General features: G+C 41.6%; 1 protein-coding gene across 2 annotated transcripts in view; it reads left to right on the top strand.

Moving 5' to 3' along the window:
• Positions 1–20,008, top strand: part of met (MET proto-oncogene, receptor tyrosine kinase) — a 68,137-nt gene that overhangs the window by 11,137 nt on the left and 36,992 nt on the right. For both annotated transcript variants that reach the window (XM_027283299.1, XM_019261501.2), the window contains exons 3-4: positions 13,049–13,252; positions 19,604–19,732. In XM_027283299.1, coding sequence (XP_027139100.1) covers positions 13,049–13,252; positions 19,604–19,732 — 333 coding nt within the window. The remainder of the gene's footprint in view (positions 1–13,048; positions 13,253–19,603; positions 19,733–20,008) is intronic.

Genomic DNA, 20,008 nt, shown 5'->3' with positions numbered 1-20,008 from the left:
CCTGGCAGCCGTGTCCAGGCAGGTCCCTCTGCGTGAGCAGAGGCTTTCGGTCAGCGCCCACATCAAGCTGCACATCAGGGGAAAAATACAAAAAAACATGTACTTTATGCAACGTAAAAGAGGCTCAACCTTGACTGACCTTGTCTTGAAGCTGTGCCAACTGATGAGCCACAGGATGATTTGTGCTCCAACAGATCATTAAACGCCATTGATTTTGTAAAGAGCAGTCACCCAATAGACAAATAGATTTCATGATTCTTAGATAGTAGAAGATAAAAATGCCATGCATGGATTGCAGCAACTTTATTTCAACACTTCCCATCCAAGTCAGTAGTATCTGTTCACATCTGTAGGCATTTCCTGGGCGATTTTCTCCATGACTTCACATTCACTCAATGTCAGTGTTTAGTTTGAAATCCACAGAGTTAATCATTAGCCCTTGAGTTTGGGTTCTTGTTTTGCTGGAAAGCTGGAAGTGTGTGTGTGTGTGCGAGTGTGCGTGTGTGTAAATCCTTTTGCATGGGTTTTTGTGTGCACATCTTATCTTTGTTCCCTTGATAAAGAGTCGAGTAGTAAATATGCAAACCGCCATCGCCTGCAAGTTGTCTTCCATTAAGCAGGGTGGGAAACTACCACCAGCCACCATCAGCCCAAATACAGTTAAATTTAGGCCACTGCTGATAAGATTTTTTTTTTTTTGCGCTAACTACAAATATGTCAGATAAAAGTAGAAATCATTTGTTATTTTTTTCTTCTTTTCTCTCATCTTTTCTCTTTCATAATGATTAAAATTGAATATCTTTGGGATTTGGAGTGTTAGTGAGACAAAACAATTGATTTAACAAGGTCAAGTAGATGTCTGAGACGTGATTCTCTCTATTTCTTTACTAATTTATAGATTAATTAATTAATTCTTTGCCAAAACAAAAATCATTGGTTGCAACTCTGCAGGAAGGTTTCAAACATAGCTGCTGAAATTTGAGATCTATCTGTCACTGTGGTTGGCTGATGGATAAAATACGTTGTTTCCATCCAATTACACAAAGTGCCCTGGTGATCATTGTGGCCCACTCATGTCATCTTTCTGTTTTGATGCCGTCTTGCAAATGAGATACTTTCCTCAAATATCATCCTGCTGACAGATTAATCTCTGATTGGATTTCTTAAATGCTTTCTTTACCAGCAGGAGGCCGTTTGCCAGCACTGCCAGAAGCCATTTGCGGTACCCTTGCGTAGTGTCAAATATGGAGGAGCTTTGCTCCACTGAGCTTATGAGTCAAGGCCCCGGAGCTATTTCCTAATCAGTGGCATGCCTCCTACTCTTCTATTTCGCCACATGGTGATATCCTGCTTTCTACTGAAATGAGGTGTGTGGATGCTTATCTGTCAATGCTCTCAATGAAGGACCTAAAGCAATCTCCTTTCTCGTGTCCTGAGCAGCGGCCTCACCTCGACCCCGGATCACTCTCATTTCCTTGGCTCTAGATCCTTCAAGCTCTGTCATGAGGTCTGAGTCTGGCCCTTTGAAACACTCGTAATCACAAAGGTCATTCGAAAAGCAAATGATCCCTTCAGGCCCGCAGTCACAGAGGCTTGGGAGGCAGAAATGAAATCTTACCTCATCTCGATATTTCTCAAGTTTTAGTACTTGCAAGTAAGGAGTGCATGGCAAAGGCAATGTGTATATTGTTTTACTGTATCTAAAGTACTCTCAGGAGGTACTGGCCTGGCTGTCGGTAGTAGTGACTTGCTGACGGACATTTTCACATGTGGACAGGAGGAGCTGGGGATTGAACCACCAACACTGTGATTTATGGATCTTTCTGAGCCACAACCGCCCCACAGATACTGCAGAACAGATCAGTGTTGTAGTACTTGTGATCAGTCTTGGTTTCATCTTGAAATGGAAATAATGCATTTTTACTCAGTCTTGTCTTGACCTTGGACAAAGGTGACCTCAGGATTTTAGTTTAAAAACGATCAAGACCAAAACTATGGTGATCACCAGTGTTTCTCATTAATCACATAATGAAACCTATTAATGATAATCAAAATTTGTCTTGCCACACTTTCATGTTAACGACTCAAAACCTTACTTTTACACTAGTAGTAGTAGTAGAATTAAAAAGGTGAAATAAGAAAACCCTACTAGAAATGGAAATACACCCTCCTTCCCAGTTACATTGCCTTATTTGTTAGTTTCATTTACTTGCCTTCTGCAATGAGACTGTGCAATAAAACAGTCATCTCCCCAATCAGCCACATGTGCAGTCAAAGAGTCCATTCACATTTACAGCATATTTTCTCTAATTATGGAGATGGTTTTTATCTGTCTCTGGGATTTCTGCCAATAGACACCAATGGAATTTATTTTGTGGTGCTCACAGAAAGGAAAAAGTAACATTTTAAAAAATGCAGCATGTCTCTCTAGAAGCACTGTCCTTGTTACTAAATTATCGACAGAACTTGCTCAAGCACAGGAAAAGTAGTGCCAAAGATGCGTTGCTTTTGAGGTTGTTGTTATAGTTTTGCAACCTAATTGGAATTCACCTCAGAGTTTAAGTAGAAATTCAAAATTTGTACAAAAAAAAAACCCCAAACCATCTGCATGGTTAGATACCTCAGAGGTTTCAGAAGTGAGAAGGTGTTTGTTATTTGGGTGAACTGACCCCTTAAGCCTGTTTTGATGTGGGGAGTCTAAGTCTCTAGTCTAAATTAGCAGTGACCTGTAGCCCTCTGTCTATCATCCATTTCAACATACTTCCTGAATACACAGATAACCAATGAGCTTTTTTTTAACCAAATGGAAGTGGACAACAAGTCATTCAAGGGGAAGGTCTCACCTCAGATGAGGACCAATCCCTCCCATTCCATTCAACCAGTAATCCCCACACAATACAAGCAAAGGATTGTGCCTGAATGTGTACTCAAGTAATGGAGGCAAATAAGAGGATAAACCCTCCTCTCCTTCTCCCTGTCCACACACTTATCACCCTGCTGCGCTCCTAAACAATGCACCACAAACAGAGAATCTATCAAGTCAATCCCCAGGACGCCGTAGATATTGTCTCCTGCAGTCTTTGATCTTATCCTCCTCATCCGTGATCCTGGCCTGAATCATATTGCAGGAGGGAGGAAGGCAAGCTCACACCTGAGAGGGCTGAGTAGCTTTTCTCGGAACTGAATGGTGTGTTTTACGGTCAAAAGACTGATTTTTGTAAGCAGCTGGACTCTTACTAATTTTGTTGTGGTTAGTGAGTGAGAAGAAGGTTAGAAGTTCAACCAAAACAGCTATTGACTATTTTTAGTTTTATGAGAATATAGAATTAGTTTTTAAACTTGACTAAACAGTTGTTTTTATTGTTTGGGGGGGAAAGAATGATTACCAGTTTGCTTTTAGGTCTTGAAACCACTGTTATTGTTAGGTTACATCACGCACCTTCAAGTCTGCACATTTTTCAAAGTAAAACGTGGAACCGAGCCCTCATCATGAAGTCAGTACATTGAGATCCTCCAGTCCCGGGCATTAAAAATTCTGGCTTCAGGCCTGGTGGCTCAGAGAGTGAGTGCAATCAGATGAAGCAAAATTATTCAGAGCCTGATCCCCTAAGATCTCTTGATATATGTGTACATGTGTGTGAAAAGGGGGGCTTGAGCAACACTGCAGAGCCAGATGCCAACTTCCAGGAGTTTTACAAGTGTGAAAAAGTAGCACAATGATGCATTGTTGCTCTCATGGTCAGCTCTCTGAGGACAGAGGCAATGCTGATTTATCTTTTGTCATGCAGTGTAGAGAGTCTGAAGCACAGGAATGGCTGCCACCTGCAAGCTGTCACGACATGCAGTGAAATATTTTATGGCGTCTTCATAAAGATCAGCTTCTATAAAAAACCCTGTCTGTTTTCTGAAGGGTTTTTGATGAGGTTTTGGCTGTTTGTGTTTCCATGTGATTTCACAATTATATTTAGCTCTGTCGGTTTCCATGCAAAGCTGCTGGAATATTACATTTGCCTTTCTGTGTCACTTAGTGAAAAGAGACGAATGTAAAAGACCATGCAGCTGAGCAATAAAAAGTACACTCCCTGTGAAGAACACTTTCTTCTACAGCGCTATATTTCGGGGCGCGCGCTGTCACCAGCAATCTGCGGTCATATTTGTTTGTTTTCTTCATCTGGCTCTGGTCTGATCTACTACGAGTACGAGCACAGTGTTTCTGCCAGCAGCCTGCCAGTGATCTCATCCCGTCCAGGACCATGCTGAGATGAGGAGGTCCGTGTGTTCAGACCGTATGTTGACCTTTGGTTGATAAGCTGCGTTGCTGCTGAGGCGCAGGCCAGTGCTGTTTACAACCTGAGGTTATCTGGCTGCTCCTCCTGTTGGGCTGCAGGCTCACCAGCTGCTGTTTCCCTTCTTTACCTCATGTATGAGCCCCCGCAGTTCTGTCTGTCTCCAAGATAGAAAATCGTCTCTCACATCTGAAAGAGAAAAAAAAAGAGAAACAGAAACACCCACTTATAGTCATGAAGGCAGTATACTTTAAATGGTAGCAAGAAGGCCTGAGGAGCTGTTTTTGGCAATTTCTGCTCACAGTGAAGTCTTCACTGTGAAGATTCTGCCAAGTGTCTGCACCGGTGGATGGATTTGATTATTCCAGACTGCTAGAAAGCAGGAATTCTGGAAAAAAAAAGAAGAGGCTGAAAATATGTCAGTTTGTATCTTTATAGAACTTGTGTGCATATTCTCGCATCAAAGAGAATATAGCTCTCCTCGGTATAAAGGGACAGTCATTTCAACATTTTCAGTGAAGCCATTACGGCTGTGCACGGTGGAACAGCTGCACTCTCAAACCCCCCTCTGACTGTAATAATCAAAAGGAGAGGGTAATGCTAATGCTAATAAAGTCATGTGAGTGGATGATTGGTGCTAACTCTCTGAAGCAGACTCGACACTAAATCACCCCCCACCCTCCTTTACGTTCGTGTGCTTCTATAATTAAGAGCATATGTAGGAATGGCAGCTGCTTTAGTAAATACGACTGATCGCTCTGCTTAGCTGTCACATCGGAGATTGATCTGACCTCAGAAAGACATTAATGCTCTAAATTAATGGTCTGAGTGAATAATATGCAGGCTGAAAAAGCAAAGCATGCTGTGACGCTCATTTGCACCCTGAAAATTACCCCAGTGTCATTACTCATTCAGTTACAGTGCAGTCAGAAAGTATTAAGACAGGGTGTTTTGGGGTGTTCACTTTCATATTCACATTTATATTCATCCATTTTATACTTTATATACCATTTTTACCCATGGGGGCTATAAAAAGCCTACACCATTCATCTAAAGTGAATATACTGTAAACTCCCTCAAATTAAAGGTTTGGGTTCACCCAAATAACCCCAAACATACTTTTTCATGTACACATGATGATATCTATTTGTCCAGGTTAGACGCCCAGGCCTGTCTTTGGGACTACTTTCTATGAGGAAATTCTCTCACAGCGAGGACACTTGATTATTCAGAGTAACAAGGGCATGTTTTTACAATTTATTGTGGAGAAGGCAGATACATATGTATCTAAAAACCTGAAAAGATTAAACCTAAACTCCCTTTATGGATAAATACCACTGTCATAGGCAAGAAAGTTTGAGTTTTTCCTGTGTGTTAAACCTCAAAGTCATTGTTATATTTCATATTCAATCTGCAGAAGTTGTTGGTTCCCAACCCATGAGCCATGCAATTTCAGTCTATTTGTACATTAATCAGCCTGAACTTGGAGCAATATTTGTGTCCCATCTTTTCTCATCTCTGTTTGTCACACCCACAACAACAGGAGACTGAATTTAAACTACGAGAGGTTACGAAAGCACAAGGTTAATATGTTTTGACATCACCATTGTGCTCTTTATTTAGGCTACATATAGAAAATAGCTTCTATATAAAAACAGCAACTAGCTTGGTATTTGAATATAATAACTAGCTTGTTATTTGAAGGACAAAAACATTGAAAGTTTGAGTGAGAGCTTCAGAGTTTCTTTGCAGGAGGTGGCAGAGGTAAAATGAACCCCCCCTCAACCACACCCCCCACTCAGCATCCACTGCACTGTCAATATAAATGCAGCCGACAGTACAAAAATAAATACATTTGGGAAGTTGTGTGCCAAAAAGTAAAGCCAAAACTAAACTTATATCAGAATAGACTTACTATCCTGTCTCAGTTACATTACAAGCAGGCAGTAATACCCGTCATGAGGTTCCCTGTCACTGTACCCTCACAGCAGATGTCACAAATATTGATGTGACCTCAGTATTTAAACAAATAAAAGTCAGGAAGGAAAGTCTGAGTCCAGTGGGGATGTTTTACTGTATGTTTCATGCGGAAAGTGCAAACCAAGCATGATCAGCCTGGCTTTATATGGTGTAATGTATCTCATGTGTCAGGAGGTTTTATGAAACACCTATCATAAGAGCTGCATGGAAGTAACCTAGTATTAATCATCAATAGAAAAAACAACCAGTCTGTTATGTAAATAAAACAGACATTGGCCTTATTTAATAAATGTAGAAATATTCCCTTGTGAAAAATATTCTCTCTTCATATCTCATCTCTATTTGTGCACATAAGAATGTATTAAGGAGTTGACCTATCTGATTCTCTTTGATCTGCAGACTGTAACTTTAGCTACTGTGTCAGTCTGACCGAAATGTGGATTTGCAGGGCAACTCTGGAAAGCTCATCTGAGGGATGAATGTGCTGTTACTGTTTAGCAGAAGTGGAATCAAAGAGGTTCTCAGGCAGAGCAGAAATAGTGTCTTTTGGCCCCTGATCACCAAAACTCAGCAGTCCATCACTCTCCCCCTTTTTTGAATTGCATAAATCCCAGATCTCCCAGAAGAAGAGGAGAAAAATAAGTTGATGCATGCAAGAAAATAAGTTGCTGTGTCAAGCTGCGGTGAAAAATCCTAACTGTGTTCTCAGAGATGATATTTTAGTCTCTGTTTGAGGCTGAGGAGACAGAGGATGCAGGATCATCATTCACCCGGCCAGGTTTCATATGGTTAGGGTGATTTAGTGATGCTGAGAGGCTGGAAGCTGTATTGTTCCTCTGTGGAAGTCTGAAGAACACACACGCACACACACACAATAACAGGTTACTTAACTGTTAGAATGGACTGTGTGTGTGTGTGTGCAGGGAGGTAAAGGAAACAGAAAAAAGAGAGGAAGGTGGTCAATCAAGAGAAGAATTGAAGGGGGACAGGAGGGGTTGGGGGAGACAAAGGGACAAATTTCAACTCAGGACTGGCAGGAGGAAAAGGAGGAGAGACATAGAGGCTTTAAGACACTATTTAACAATTATTTATTTTCAGTATCTGGACTGAACAAGAGAATATCCGTCTTCCAGCGGTGCGTGAGAATTCTTGGTTTGGTCAGGAAGTGTTTTTGCACAGGAAGTGATTTGTTTTACGTATTAGAAAGAAAAAAAATCTGTGGACTATTTTGGTTGTAGTTTGTGGATAGTGCATCATTGTGGGCAGCAAATAAAACAAAATCAGCCAATTAAAGGGTGTTGTTTCCCACTTCATCCCTGGGAAAGACTTCACAGGCTCAGAATTGTCTTGAAGTTAGCCTGAACTCTGAAATGCAAATTACAGGTTGTGTGCATGAATAATGTAAAGACCGCATTGCTTCATGGGTAAGGATACAATATCTCATCATGGACACCATAATTTCCCTCAGGTGGTTATGGATGGGCCACTAGAATATCTTATGAGGGTACTCCAAAAATGCACTTTTACTTATGTGCTGGAGATTTTATTTTAGAAAAAAGTCTCAATCGATGTAGCAGAGGCTGACCTATCCTTACTCTCAGTTTCCTGCTAGTGTGGTTAATCCAAAAACATCTGTACACGTCCATGCACAGAGCGAAGACCTTTCAGTAGCTGCTACGTTCAGCCTCAGATGCTGGCAAATGACAGTTGTGGAATTTTACTTGAAGGATGTCTTTTGCAAACCAGTGATTTTAGAAACCTCCAGTTTGCTGGGTTTGCTGCACCGAGACAGCCTCACTAAGTGACACCATGAGGACTGTCATTTCCAGGACACTTTCTATTTTGGATTATATTCATGCATGCTAAATGAACCCAAGATCCATTTCTTTTGGCCTGACAGAGTGTCCATTATCTTTGGACATGAGAGGCTGTAAATATCGCTGTATGTGTGGCCCGATCAAATTTTGTTATTTAGCTGGATGCTGGATGTCCAATTTTGGAATTAAATGTGTCAAAGAGATTTGAAATGGTGTTTTCAAGACTACAGTGTGTCTGTGACAAGTTCCCACTGTCTTGTTTTCATGTGTAAAATAAATAAACACTAAATCGGGGGTTCTGAGGCAGGCCTTATTGATGGTCATACAGCCACTGCATTTGGGGCATTTGGGATGATGAAAAATATGGAGTGATACTAAGTTAAAGGAATATGACTTAAATAAATAAACAAATAAGAGTTTTGTTGATGCAGTGTTGCTGATAAATGAATCAGCAAATCAAATGTCAGTCATTTTCTCATAGACATTTCACATTTCTGGAACACACGTTGTCTAATTTTGCTCTAATCTCCACACATCGTTCTCCGTATCTTCGGTTGGACCTGTTTATGTGTGAGGCAATTTTTCGGCCCACCTCAGGGCCCCATTATAAACAAAGCTGTAGTCCTGCCTGGCGTCTTGGGGGGTGCCACTCGAGGGCGAGGCCAGCTGCACTGTGTGTACCAGGGTCTGTCTTTGGCTTATTGTCAGCTTCTCTCACTCCCTTAACTGTCTCTAACACTCTCTTGACAGTCCCCTGCAGCAACACACACGCAAACGCGCATTAACACATGGCTGCATATGCTCGGTGTGACCAGCCACCTGTGTACTGTGTAGACACAGACACACACGGTCATTACAACTACTGAGGGTCAGGTTGCAGAGTAACGTGCACCCAAAATCCAGGTGGAGTACTTTAATGTGCAACCATACACACTTGCATACACACACGCGCTCAGAGACATATCTGTGCAGTCTGCATTCCTTTGCATTTCACTTTCTCTAAAAAATGCATTTCAACACACCCTGACGACAAGCAAACCTCTCTGCTGTCTGGAGCACACAATTGCACGCGCAATCCAAAGGTCAAAGGTCTGTTATTCCAGTGCGAGAGCCAGCTGAGCGACCAGCAACGAGACAGTCTCCACAGAGTTGTGCATGTGTGCAAGTCTGCTAACTTAGCCTAAGCCTTTGCAACACAATGTGTATTTTTGTACATTGTACAAGAGCGCCTTTACCCTATTTATGTACAGCAGTGACAGTGTTTGTATCCAAATCCTCTGCTGCCAGTAACCCAGTCCATGGTTTATAATTCAGGCATTTGTGTGTCTATTCACACAAGACCCAGGGGCCACAGTGAGAGTATGAAAACGACATTAGACCGCACGGATCACCTTTCACCCGCGTCTTCACTCTCCTCAGTAGTGCCAGAGGGTCCACAGGCTCGACGACACCGAAACCCTATCATCACACCGTTGTTTTGGGGACAATAGCTTCTGGTTAAGTACGGAGCAAAAGGTGTACAATATTTCACATATCTGCCCCACGGTGCCTGTTCTACGGCTGAAAGACACGGTCACAAAATGGTCTGAAAGGTGTAGAACATCAGGAGCACTTGCCAACACTGTAAATCTTCCAAAAGATGAATGGAAGAAAGAGGTGCAAAATGAGCTCAAGTTAAACTTCCGATGGAATCAGTGTTATGGGGTTATTGATCATATGCTCAATGAGTAATCCTCCATTAGGGCTGGATGTCAAATTTCAATACATTTCCGATACTAAAATGCGTTTGTAGCACCAAGGTTAATAAACTACAAGTACTGTAAGTGCTGGCTCTATAGACGCCACCATTACTGTAATACCAGAGTCAAACTGAATACATTTTTACTGATGGTGAAAGCAGACTGTCACCCATCTGATACAAGGTCTCAAAATACTGGTGTGAAATTGATTATGACAGGCTTTGAATAAAAAATAATGTACTGGTTCAGTCTGACCCTCACAGTATGACATTGTACAAATGCTATCATGACCTGGAAACATGCAGAGTAGAATACCCCGCTCGCAGGCAGGCAACAGCACATTGTAGGCAACCGCAAGTGTCATTAACACAGACTTCAGAGAGCTGTGAATTTTACTTCCCATTTTTCCTTCCAAAGTTGAGGTTTTCTCAGTGCATGTGGTTTTGGTGAGTTACAGGTAAAAATATGTCTTGCCATCCATCAAAATTGGATTACATTTCATTAAAGATCTTTATTTCAATGGCAATTCAAGGTCTGCAAGTTGGCCTCTTTTTTTTGGAGAGACCAAAAGCAGTAAAAAGGTGGTTCTTTGCTTCAACCTGCAAATTGGATTTTTGAATGATACATACCACCTAAACATTTCAACCTTGAACATTTGAAACTCTTGTACTCATACTCTGCCAGTGTTGCAGGGTTGTAAAGAAAATATGTATTTAACATTTTGTTGTATTTCTTGTCTAATTAGCCTGAAAGCTTAATCTGAAAATCTGTCCATCACGATAAACTGCTGTTTGAATTCTGTAATTGTCGGAGTTGGATTAAACTTGTCTGTAATTACTTTGTTTTTAATTAAAAATCTATATTTAGGTTCTTTATTGAACTTTATGTAAGACTTTACTTTCACGAAGAACCCATTTGCCTCCATTGTGGTGTCAGTGTGACGCCCTCTAAAACTCTCTGTCTCCATGCCAAGAAGCAGCCATGGATAACAGCAACGGCGCTTCAAACGAAGCTTGTCAAAACAGTCTTTCCACTGTCCAATTTCATTGCCTTGATCCTCAGGAATACCTTTGCAGAGGCATAAGAATGCCTCCAAGACCTTTCCAGTCCTCCCTCCCATCGTCTTGCACCGCTTCAGCAAACACCCCAAAGTCCTGTTTGTTTGCTCTGAAAATAATCAGCCCCGGGCCAGTTTTTTGAGCCGCGTGGCATAATCTCTGCAGCGACGACGTCTCTCTGTCTGCTGTAGTTTTGAGAAGTGAGAAGAGGTTTTGGCATATGTTTTATATGTGTTTAATGCTAGCCAGTTTGTCAGAAGTTATGAAGGATCATGAACTGAATTTCTGAACAAAGATAGACATTGTAAAGGTGAACTAACACACACAAGCACACACAGGTGCGTACCTCATAGGCAACCTGTCCATCATGCTCATCTGCTTGCTTTCTTTTGCCTCAGCTCTTAGACTTTGTTATCTCTTGCTACGTGTCCATTTCTTCATCCAATTTCAAATCAATATCAATCAAAAACTGTCACTTCTTATCCGGTTTGCATTTTTTTTTTCTTTTTTCTTTTAACGCTAATAATTCAGTGCAGATCAGCTGGCAGGGCCACCTCACAGCTGTGAATTTGGCATAAAAACATCCAACCTTTCTGCCAGCTTTCAATTTCCTCCACATTTTCCCTGGGTTTGACTTAACCATTGTATCTCTTACTGCAGCCACTGACCTTGAGGACATTTAATTTAACCAAGGTTTGTTTCTGCGTGCTTGTCAGTCAGCCAGGTTTCTCTGCTTTCCCCGGTGTAGTCCTGTTCGTCTCAGCTCTGTAATGTTGCCAAGAAAAAAACTTTCTTGATTTATTACTCCACCATTGTTTTCCTGATCTTCAAAGCTTGCCTTTGAGATCTACACTACACAATACAGCATCATAACAAATGATGCTGCTTGTTTCACACAAACCACAAATAATGGCCTTATGACCCAAGCAGTGCTTTAGGTAGAGACAGAAAGGGATCATGAGTCTGTAAGTTATTAAAACCAATTCAGTTTTTACTCTTTAGGCCACAATGAAAGTTCAAAATGTCATAAACTTCTCTGTGAGGAAATTTCATGCCAAAACTGTACGCATCAGTGGCTCTGCGAGGTTCATGAAGGCGTCCATGGGTCGTCATAATCATTCTACCTGTGCACCATCCCCCCTCCTTGTGACTCCAGTGAAGGGGTCATCATGCACTGAAGCTGAGAAAACAACAGAAAGCTTAGGCCTGGTCAGGCACCCAGGTCAAGGACCTTAAGAGCCACAAGAGGCCCGCCACCCTCTGGGTCATTAATAATTAATGAAACCTGAGGCTGGGACAGGAGGCCATGACTAAACACAAAAAGAGAGAGAGCGGGGCAGGAGGGGGTATTGCGAGAGAGAGAAAAGGCCCTGAATCCAGCTCTGGCTACAGCCCTTGCTTTCACTGTATGCTCCAAAGGCTCCAGACACAACAATTTGTACAACCCAGTGACCATAGAGGGGAGCTGGAGTGACAGATTTTGGTTCAAAACTCAAGAGAGGTGACAGAAGAAGAGAAAGAGCAGGGTGGAGAAAGAGGGGGGAAAGTGGCGTTGCCCAGTTGGGGAGAGAAAAAGCAGTTCATGGAATGAAAAACAACATGAAAGTCTACTCGCTGTTTCCCATGAAATCCTGCCGTCCCCAAACTTCTATTCAACAAAGCGCGCACTTGCCCTGGAGGTACTCACGCTGAGACCTCCATTACGAGCACGGCCTGATGAAAGAGTAGCTAAGGAGGGCTTAGGAGGTTTGGCTCTTAACCCTTTCCCATCGGGCCAGATATGAAAGAAGATAGTATAACATGATATTATATAATGAGTAGTTTATAGAGAGTAAACTGTTTGTATAAAGTGATCCAGTCATGCTGGTGATTCCCAGGAAAGTATGGCTAACAGTCCATTAGCTTATATTAGTATTCGCAGTCTCATTTCACCTTTTTATTCTTATGCACGTTCACTACTTTGAAGTGGATGTTCTTCAATGTTAAACATGACCACACTGGTGTTGCTGACATTTTTTGGCTGCACTTTATGTCATATCGATATCATGCCTGCAACCGCAATAAGAAACATTCTTTCCACTATTATTGTCACTGCATAGTTTGTTATTCTTGGAGCACGCTGCAGAGATTTTATTTTTTTCTAACCAAGCCTTTTGGTTTCTTTGCAGACCTCATCAGACGACTGCGATGCCCATGAGGGAATCCATGAAGGTAAAGAGGGCAAGTACCACCTGCAGGTGACCCAGTTTGTCCAAAGGTTGGAGTACTGGCACAAAGAGTTGACGAACACCTTGGTTACGTCTATCACTGTGTTGCCGGTCCATGGCCGTGCAGTGGCATACCTGGGCACTGCAGACGGACGGCACATACAGGTAAAGAAGTCACATTGTTCTATCCTTAATATCTTTAAAAGACTGTCAATAACCTAATTTGCATGGAAAATACTAGCAGTTAGGCATAGATAGAGACCCTGAGGCTACAGTGGCCAGTGCGGTTTCCCTCCTTCATTGTTCATGTAAATGTGGCAGGATGTTTGTACGTGAGGAGTGAAAGCGTTCTACCGGAGACACAACGCACAGTCAGCTGCAGGTGCCTCTGCAAGAGGCAAGTTGTGGGGAACTATGACCAAACAACCAACCTTTCTGTTTGCACAATTTGCTTACCTTTGACCTTTGCTCACAGAGCCTCCAAAAAAGCCCACGTTTCAGCCTGACATCTGAGCAAACACAGCCCATGTTTTGTCGATCATTGTACAAACCAACAGTTGATTTCACCCTCCTGTTAGCTTGGGAGCTGTTTTCAACATCTCATACATGACCTGTCAGTGCGACTTGAAGGGGATTTTAATCATGGGATAACTTGAATCAAGGCAGGACAGTGACTAGAGAGTCAATTTTTGCATGATACCTGTTTGAGAATAGCCAGGAAACCAGACGTGGGAGTTTTTTGTTAGCAATCATCAGTTGAGTTAGAATCATGTGGAGCAATATTTAGATTTAATGTTTTGTATATTTTGTTTTTCAATGTGACTTACATCTACCATAAGATATATTTCTCTTGGTGACACTGGTTAGCACTAAACATTGGTACACACAATACAGGGACATACAAAATTGAAACATGACAAAGACAGTGGACTATTTCAAGCTACTTTGTAACATGGGCACAATAATAGAAAGCTGACACCCTTTAGTCCTCTTGTTTTCTTCCATTTCTCTTCCTTCTCCTATAAAGGTAATGTGTTTTTATATCAAGATGTACATCCTTAAACAATGGCATTGATTGCAAAATGTTTTTGAATTGTAGCGCTGACATTAATATATGCTTTAAGAGATGTTTCAAGTTTTGCATACCTGCCTTTTAGCAGTCATCTGGCTTTCTGTATTAGGTTAAAATCTACAGCAATTATTAGAGATCTGAAAAACATTATCTTTTTCAACCAAAAGTAGCCCAGTTTTACAAGTAAAGCACAAATCAGTGTTCAGTCAGAATACGTTTGTATGACTTTCCAGACTAAGTCCTGGCACGTGAAATAATTTTCTAACTTTGTGCCAGTGCACCTGTAGTTTAAATGTGGATTGGCCCTGTTGGAGGTCCATTAGTTGCATTATTCTGAGTCATACTAGTGTTGATCATCAGGGTAAAACATAACATTTTGGCATTCGACCTAATTAACTCAGTATGACTATCCTGTGTAGCTGTATATTAGACAGTGACTCACTGTAGTCACTTTCCCTCCCATTGGTTTTTAAAAGTTATTTGGTCCATCCACTCTATCAGTACAACTGCATGCATGCAACAGCTGCAGAGTAAAGCGCAGCAAGTGATGTTGTGTTGGTGCATCAGTCCAGTGCTGGACCAAAAAACCACGACGAGTGGAATGGAGCACATAAAGTAAACGCTGAATTACCTCACGTGTTTTTGAAACACAAGAATGAAAAGACACGCATGGAAAAAAAAAAACATAGGCAAGAGAGACGTGGAAAAAAAGGGTCGACAGCTGCACGGAAAGGGAGGGAGGGAGGGATGGAGAGGGGGCAGAGACAGTGGTAGAGGGGTGCGAGAGGGCTTACAAGCCGAACGGCACGTTAATGGTGAACGGCGGGCTTCGCTGACACGTTCCCTCGCACGGCATTTTCTACTCGCTGAGCATCCCGTGCAGCTGTTGCTGTGTGTTTTCTATACCACCAAACCCCCTCCACTCCCAGGCCCTCCTTCAATTTTTTTTGGTTTTGTTTTTTTGTGGTTGGCTCAATTGGCTGAAGTTCATTGTTTTAGCTGAAGGGTTTTAGAAGGTCTGAAGAGGAGAGCAGCTGTCCGACACTGTACTTTCTTCCCATCATTGAGACTGAAATGGAGGGGAGAGAAAGATATCTGATAGAATGAGCAGCCGATAACCAACTTAATACAGCAGGAAAGGTGTTGAAAAAATCTGCTTTCCAAGATACCAAGAAGAAATTTACTGCGCGAAGAGAGAGAGAGAGAAATAAATTGCTTGGAAAAAGTTGTGGAGAGCCCAGAGAAGAAAACATGAAGAAAAGAGACAGAACATTTTCAGTGACGTCCTCCTCATTCATGCTCATTTATATTTTCAAACTGCCCAAGCCAACTACAGCTTTATTATCATTTCTAACAGTAATAATCATATTGTACTCACCAAGATACAGTAAGCCCTTCACTGCATGTCGTACCCAGTCTTTCTCTCCCCCCTTTCCTGTCTCTCTTCAGCTGTCGCTGTCCAATAAAGCCATAAAAAAGCTCAAACATTTCTCCAAAAAAAAGAGTGGGTTAAAATACTCAACAACTCATTGCAACAGAAAACTTTCACCCACACATCAAGTCCAAGTCTTATGACTCAAATCTGCACCCCCAGTGCTTGCTGAAGATGTGGGCACACAGTCTACCTGTGAAATGAAGGATTAGTACCCACAAGTCAAATGGGCTCATTGGTTTTACCTCCAACTAAAGTAGTTGAGATAGTCTGGCAAAACTTGTTTACAGCCAGTCAGACTGTGTGTGTTCTTGTGCTGTACTTCCATGTAAAGATGTCGGCTAGTTCCCAAAACATAGCAATTACCTGACCACAGCTGTAATAAACACAAGCATTAAGCACCTTGCTTAAAGGTATCTGGGTGTGCCATTCACTTTCCCAGTTCCCTGATTTACGAGCCGTACACTTGAACTGATGACCCTCCGGCCACCTGCCCTTTCCTCAATCCTAGCTACAGAAAGCCTCTGTGAGAGGGATGGACGTTGTTCTTTTGGCAGCACATTTCATTGTTAGAACGATAGAAAGAACTTGTCAACTTTTCATGTATTTCAGTTTCCTGGTTGCTCCCAGTGGAATAGACCAGAGGGAACATGAGGTTGAGGCAGTGAAAGAAAAAGAACGTTGGTACCCCCCAATGGACTCCATTCTGGCTCAGGAAGTGTTTCCCTGAGCTTCACTTAGGCCACTGTGGGAATAACACAGTGGCCGTGTTTATAGGCCAAACTTCCCCCCGCCTGCTTAATACAATAAGCTGTAATTTACACCGCTATTACCTCCAGAGAGATGCCTGTTGTATGGCCTCGTCCCCAGCGGAAAGTCACCCATTATACTCGCTGTTACAAAGCTAACGTTGATCATGCGGCTCAAACAGTGGGAGGAATGACGCTGGAAAACAAGGCATTTGTAAGGGTGAGGCGAGGGTGAGGGGTGTGTCAAACAACAAAATCACATTTCAGATTTACAATGCAGAGAGTTCAAGTATTCACTGGAGACTCTATTTTAAGTGCATTGCACTGTGTTTTGTTTAGTAATAAAATACACTCACATGCCATACCCCAGATCCTTGCAGTGTCTCCTTAGTGTGTTACAGGCAGCTAGGTGTGTGTGTGTGTGTGTGTGTGTGTGTGTGTGCGCGCACGCGTGAGTGTGTGTGTGTGTGTGTGTGTGTGTGCGCGCGCGCATTTGCAATAAAAATGTTGCTTTGTTTTTGGAGGATACGTCACATTGCAACTCCATCTTGACAAGGCAGAAAGATTGTGCGTCACATTGCAACTCCATCTTGACAAGGCAGAAAGATTGTGTGTTTCCATGGATTGTATCTATTTGCGTATGTGGGTGTGTGTGTATTTGATAGGGGGAATGGTATAATTTAGAGGGCTTCATGTAACTGGAGCAACCACACACCCCATTAGAGACCCTGTTCTGTTCTGTTTGCTCCCAGGCCTGTAATTGCAGCGTAACCGCAAATGATAAATGCTGTTCCAGGTGTGTTGACTGCGTGTGTGTGTGATAGATAGAGAACAAGTGGGAACAGTGCAAACAGTGTGTGTTCGTCAGTCTGTGTGTGTGTGTGTGTGTGTGTGTGTATGGGTATGGGTATGGGTGTTTATGTTTGAGTATATGGGTTTATGACGTATGACGTGTGTTATTGAAAGTGTTGTGCTGCATGTGTGAGATTGTAGAGACAAACAGTGAGTGTGGGTTGCATGTGTGCAGTGTGTGTGTGTGTGTGTTGCATGTGTACTGTGTGTGTGTGTGTGTGTGTGTGTGTGTGTGTGTGTGTATAAAACACCTCTCGACATGTCAGAGTACACCATGTCTCCATTGCTGGCTGAATCTTTTTGTCCTGTGCCCCAAAGTTGTTTCTCTCTCAAACCCCTCAACTGTGTTGGAAGTTTAGCTTGTAAGTCTCTCGTAAAAGTTAGCTCTTAACCTAAGATATTTAGTGCTCATTAGGACACAGACAGTGATGTCTTTCAGATAAAATGCAGTTAAATCAAGACATCAAGATTACGTGACTGCAGGCAGAGTACATGGTTATAAAGGCTGAACCTGACTATTTGCCAAAACAGTTTTATGGCTGTCAAAAGTTTTTAATCGCAGCCAATATAACATAAACCATCAATGGTGTAGTTGCAATGAAAGGTTTTTATTCAGATATCCTTTTTTGATGTGCGTTAGAGGAAGAACCACATCAAATTTGACGTCTCTAGGTTAAGTTAGCTCAATGAATAATGTGTTTTCGTACCATAGCTTAGTGCAAAGACTGCCTGCAGAGAGAACAGCTAGCCTCCGCCAAAAGACATCACAATCACCAACTTTATGAGCTCAACACCACGAGGACTTTACATGTGCTGTGTACTCCAGCTTTTGTTGGTCAAGAGATGAGTGAGCTAACTTGTCACCGCACCACAATGTCTATTTTTACATATATTAAATACATATGGAGACAGCTCTGGATGTGTTTGAAGTGGCTTATGTAGGCAAATTAGTTCCTGCATCCAGTGTTTGTTAAACCTACAAGCCATGGATCTGTTACTGAACACGCAGAGATGAAATTCATTTATTTTTTGGTCTCAGAAAGATGAAAATAGAAATTCACAAAATGTCAAGTATAAAATGGTGTTTCTGGCTTTGTTTACCCATTGTAACATACATTTAAAAAAGCCTAATATTGGATAAATTACATACACATAACTTTTTTTAAAACATGTCTTGGTAACTTTGACCTTCAAATTATAGAAAGTTAGTAAAAAAACACACTAAAGTCCAAGTTCAAGTTTAGTTTTTCAGTCTGCTGTAAAGTTTAACCTAAACTCTTAAATAAATCAGAGTTGCTTTAAAATCAATCCCAGACCCTGTTTCATGTTCTCTTGTTGATGCTTATTTTATCATATTTTGTATTTTAATGTAAAGCACATTGACTTCTTACGTAATGAAAGTGCTCTATAAATAAAACCTTTGCCATTGCCAGGGCATATATTTTGACAAACACAGATTTAGCTTAACATCAATAATGGCTGCATTCCAATTCAGTGTACAAAGAGCCTTGGCATTATATAAGCACACTGACTTAAAGTGGTATTAGTTATTCCTGTGCTTTTCCTGCTGTGACAGCCCAAAATGTCTAGAATGACAAAGAGCTTGTAAGAATTTTTCTAGACCATGAACCTGGACTAGACACCGCTTAGAGGAAACACTGGAATCACTTCAGCACAGCTCTGCTTTAAGCCAAACTCCAGTGAAGGTATCAGCCAGGAAAACATGACACAATCTGGATCATTTTCTTGTACCAACGCCCAATGAAGGTGCGCTGGCAAAAAAGAAAAAAAAAACTTGTTGATGCCTTCCACCTTTTCATCCTCGAGGCTTCATTTGTCTTCGGGGTCTATTGTTGTATACCTAGACTCCATATAATGTTTCCCTTTTTATCTAATTTATGGTGTGTAACAGCACCAATGAAAAACTGTGGTTACGTATGTATCAGGGATGACTCTGTGCTGGTTCCTTTTTTAAAAAAGGGGGCCCTTTTACATGGGTATTTATTGAGAAACTCAAAGGACTGACTGCATTAGGCTATAGAATAATGAACAAATAGATTAAGTTGGGTTACTTAGGTGCATTTACTCCTAAATCAGATCAAATCATGTTTAAATTATACAGGTTACTATAATTTATACTCTGACTGTGTCCATTGGGAAGCAAAGTGTTTTAGAAAGTAGTATTCCTGCTATTCATGCATTTTAAATGGTATTTTGCTAGCTGTCTGCCTGATGTTTCCGTTGGATCTCTAGCTGGCTACCTTTTTATTATATGACTGAATAGTCTTCTCAGTTACAGTCAGTCTCAGCCATTTGAAACTTAGCCAGAGTGAGGACAACATAGCACCATTACATCAATAAATCCCTCTTTAGGATAACTGCAATAATGTGATGTGTCCTCCATCTTTCAGGTGCTGTTCTCCCGATTTGCCTCTCCTCATGTAAACATCCACCTGGACCCGAGACCTGTGTCTGCCAGTGTAGCGCTGCTGGACACAGAACACTCAGAGGGAGCCCTGCTAATGGCCACTGGAAACAAGGTGGGCTTGGAAAAACAAAGATAAAGGACAAAAATGCTCAGTTTTGATTATTTCTGGAGCAAAATGTGAAAAGGGTTCTGAGCCATAACAGAATTTTTACAAATTTCTTACATTAGTGTGATGATTCCCCAAACTCTCTTTCCCTGGAAGGAAATAAAAAAGAGCAGAGCAGAGCCAACAGATAAAGTTAAAAGGGAATCATGTTCCCTGAGGATTACTGCATGATTTTTTTCTTACTTCTTGTAATGTATTTGTTCATGTGTCAAGCAAAAAAAT

This window comes from Larimichthys crocea, chromosome X, assembly GCF_000972845.2.
Source record: "Larimichthys crocea isolate SSNF chromosome X, L_crocea_2.0, whole genome shotgun sequence".
NCBI lineage: Eukaryota > Metazoa > Chordata > Actinopteri > Sciaenidae > Larimichthys > Larimichthys crocea.
Note: the sequence above shows the minus strand (reverse complement) of the source record. Positions and strands in the feature narration are given on the sequence as shown.